Source organism: Neltuma alba, unplaced genomic scaffold, assembly GCF_004799145.2.
Source record: "Neltuma alba isolate B1F8T4 unplaced genomic scaffold, ASM479914v2 tig00000546_pilon, whole genome shotgun sequence".
Classification (NCBI taxonomy): Eukaryota; Viridiplantae; Streptophyta; class Magnoliopsida; order Fabales; family Fabaceae; genus Neltuma; species Neltuma alba.
Genome location: NW_021632091.1, coordinates 17483 through 21434, shown reverse-complemented (window position 1 = coordinate 21434; position 3952 = coordinate 17483). Strand labels below are relative to the sequence as shown.

At 34.8% G+C, this 3952-nt stretch overlaps 1 protein-coding gene across 1 annotated transcript; it reads left to right on the top strand.

Annotated features, from left to right (window-relative positions):
• Positions 1-2659: 2659 nt before the first annotated feature.
• LOC114740395 (vegetative cell wall protein gp1-like) lies at positions 2660-3019 on the top strand. The gene has a single exon (XM_028928543.1). The coding sequence runs from the start codon at positions 2660-2662 to the stop codon at positions 3017-3019; it is 360 nt and encodes a 119-aa protein (XP_028784376.1).
• Positions 3020-3952: the final 933 nt, after the last annotated feature.

Here is a 3952-nt window from a genome sequence, read left to right as displayed (position 1 = left end):
TATTGATCATAGAGGCTGTAAGACAGACAGAAAGAGTACTAGTAGACAATGTCAATTTCTGGGAGGATGTCTTGTCTCATGGTCAAGCAAAAAGCAGAATACTGTGGTAATATCCTCCATAAAATCAGAATATGTTGCCACTGCGAGCTATGGTGCCTAGATTCTATAGTTAAAGCAGTAACTACAAGATTTAGGAATCAACTTGAAGGAAATTCCAATTCTGTGTGATAACATAAGCACAATAAGTTTGTCCAAGAATCCTGTTCATCATGCCCGAACCAAGCACATTGACGTTCGACATCACTTCATTTAGGACCATGTTCAAAAGAAAGATATAAAGGTAGAATTTATTCCCACTGAATATCAAATAGCAGACATTTTCATGAAGCCTCTCGATCAACAGAAGTTTAATTACTTTAGAAGAGAATTAGGAATGGTAAATCCCAATGAGTTGTAAGAAATCTCACCTTATCTCTCTAATTTGAGTCTTTAGATTTAAAGTTTTGATGATTGAAAGACTAACTTAAGTATCAGAGTGCGTAGAAATTTGTTTTGCAGGAAGCTCTGTTTTGTCGTGGAAAAACAAAGGTGAATAGAGTATGGTATAATCGATAAATGCATAGTGAATTGGCATGAATTATCGATCAACTTATCAATAAACAAGGAATGTGGAACTGACTAGAGACGATGGAAGGAAAATTATCGATAAGCTGATCGATCACTCAATTATCAATCAACATATCAATCAACAGTAATGAAAAATTTCAATCAAATCAGTCAAATAAGTAAGAATTATCGATAAGTTAATTGATAAAGTGTTAATCAATCAAATGATCAATAAACCAGACCAAGTACGCACTTTTACTTAACATTTATTGATAACGTGATTGATAATTCAATAACTTGATCGATAATTGTCTTCAGTGGTCTTGTGCGTTCTTCTTATTTATCAAACACGCAATCAATCAGTCATTGATTAATAACTTGATTGATAAATTTAGTGTTTATAACGTTCATATTTTCACTGTTTCATCAAACTCCTTACTCCTTTCCACACAAACTCACTCCCTAAGCTCTTTTAACCCCTGCCAAGTGTCTCAAACCCACAAAACACCAAACATTCTTCAAAATCTCTTCTGGGCAATGAGAAATGGCAAGAGTTAAGTAATCAAATGTTAGCCAAGAGGAAAGCACTGAGAAACAAACCCAATCCAGAGAAACTACTTCCTCTACCACAAAAAAAGATATAGACATTAAGTGAGGGAAGAACCCTCAAAGAAAAGAGGTGTATTGAAGACATGAGAAAGCCAGACCAAAGCTCTGAGCAACCCATCCCTCAGAGAAAATCTCCACGGTCAAAGTCCAAATCTAAGCTGTCATTGGTTACTAAGGAATCTGAGATAGAATCTGATGATAAAGCATTAGTTCAGAAACCTGTGGAGGCTGCACTAAGAATTCCTGTACCCAAATAGCTGAGACAGAGGAAACAGAAAGCAAGTGAGTGTGCGTCACGTCAAGTTACTACCCAAGGTACTCTATCTAAATCATTTGAGTTTTTGGTTGGGAATTTGAATAATGATGTGAATATGGCTAAGTTTAAGGCAGATTTTGCAAATTGAAAGTTCTGTCTTGTGGTTTCTGTTGATATAAAAGGCGTGAAGAAAAATGAGAAAATTAATTTGGACTTGAGCAATCCACTTGAACACTATTCCAATTGGTTGATCATTGGAGGAGAATATTACTCAGAAGTAGTTAAGAGATTCTATTGCAATATGGAATTTGTGGAGGAATACGATGAACAAGATAATCTGGTGAATGATTATCTAAATACCAAACTAAGAGGTGGAACCTTCAATCTTACCAGTACCAAGCTGAATGAATTGCTAGGAACCCAAGAATTTGTGAGGGGAGGTGACATGAATGACATTAAAGCTTACAAGATTCTAATACAGAGTGATGGCTACCCAAGGGAGCTTAATTTTCCACTAAAGCAAATGTGTGATTATTATAGAATAATCCACTATATCTATTGAAGGAGTCTGATCAATAAGTCTAGAAGTTTCTCACATCTAAACCGAGATGATTACTTTTTGTTGGCCAGAATAATCAATGGAGAAAAGATCAACATAGGGATCTGATTTTTAATGAAATGAAGGACTTTGTTCCTAACAAGTCTAAGTCCACACTAATCCCTTATCCTCAACTGGCCACCTATCTAATTTAAGTGCATAATATTGCGCCTCTTGACCTAGGAGAACTTAAAGTGAAGGTTCCTGCATTTGGCATAAATCAACTAAACAAAATGAGAATCCCAGTGCCATTCAGACCATCACAAAAACTGGCACACAAAGAAAAAGGAAAACAACTAGTGCCTAATAGCTCCAGACCACATGATGAAGCAGAATCCATTGCAGCTCCCTCTTATACCTCTGGACCTTCGTTTATTGAGAGATCAATGAAAGAGATGTTCCAGACTGAGCTCCAAGATTTTGAGAGGAGAGTTTATGATACAACCAAGGAATATGGGCAGATATCTGATAGGAAGTTTGAGGGTCTTTACACAGTTCTGGATCTTCATCATTAGGCCATAGTTATCTTGGAAAAGGAGGTTTCCTAGAGATTTGATTTTGTTGAAAAGGAAATTAAAGAATTGAAAGGAATGGTAGCCTCTCTCTGTAATAATTTCTCTGTACCAAGCACCTCCTTTAGCTTTAAGGATCTCTTATCTCATCTACCCTCTCCTTCTCATCCTGTTCCTGAACCATCTTCCTCACCTATCTCTACCTCTCCCATACTTGCTTCTCCTTCTATCCCTATAACATCCTCTCCCATTCCATCTACTTTAGCCATCATCACTGTTCCTCAACCTACTCCTTCTCTGACTCTTCTACCCATTTCTCAAGCTATTTCTCCACTTACTCAGCTTCCCCCTCTTCCTATTCCCATTACCTTACCTACAGTCCCTACTTCTTTCCCACCTTCTGATGTTGACAAAAAGGGAGAGAAGGAATCTGTTTAGTTCTTCTGTGTTTTTATAATGCCTTCTATTATTTTGTTATGTTTTCCTTATGTAATCTGATTTCTGGAGTGTAATTTGAACTCTGAGAGTATTTTAATGTTATTAGTTGTGCATGTCTGTTAACTTTTGATAGCTTGATATTTACTCATGAATATTTTGTCATGAGGTTTTGCTAAATTCTTGATCTAATTTACATTTTTATCTGATGAAATTTGATTAATCTTACACCTGTGGTTTGTCATCATCAAAAAGGGGGAGAATGTTAGATTTAAGGTTTTGATGATAACAAGTCAAGTATGTTTTGGTTTAACATGTTGATTGATCAGCTGATCGATTAAAAGATAATCGATCAAGTGTTAGATAAAATGTCCCTGTGTGCTTGAAAGTTGGTACTAAGTTTGATCGATAAATTGATAAATAATTCAAGTTTTATGTGTTGATCGATCATTGTTAACATTGTTTGGTATAGAAGTCTGCAGAAAATTATCGATCATTTGCTTCATAATTAGATGATCAAACAGCTGATAGATAAAGAGATATAATTCTGGTAAGTGTTTATCAATCACATGATCGATAAATAAGTTATCAATGAGAAGACAAATAAATGGTAAAGCTCTTCAACTTAAGTTATATTTTGTTTTATTCACCATTTATTGATCACTTTTTCAATTAGAGATTTATCGATAACTTGATCAAACATTGCTCAATCACTCACTGAATTTTTGATATGTTTCTATTTAAGGTTGTTATCTGGTTTCTTAATCAATCACTTGATTGATCAATGATTTATTGATCAAATGATCAATCATCATTATCTCACTGCATCTACTTTTTTAAGTTATGTTTTTAATCATCTGATTGATCATTTAATTTTTGATGAAATGATTGATTATCTAAACTTCTGAATATTCTGTTTTCATATAACGTGATCGA

Bases quoted from the DNA above. Each gene is read 5' to 3' on its own strand.
- LOC114740395 (XM_028928543.1), top strand. From the start codon at position 2,660: ATGGTAGCCTCTCTCTGTAATAATTTCTCTGTACCAAGCACCTCCTTT.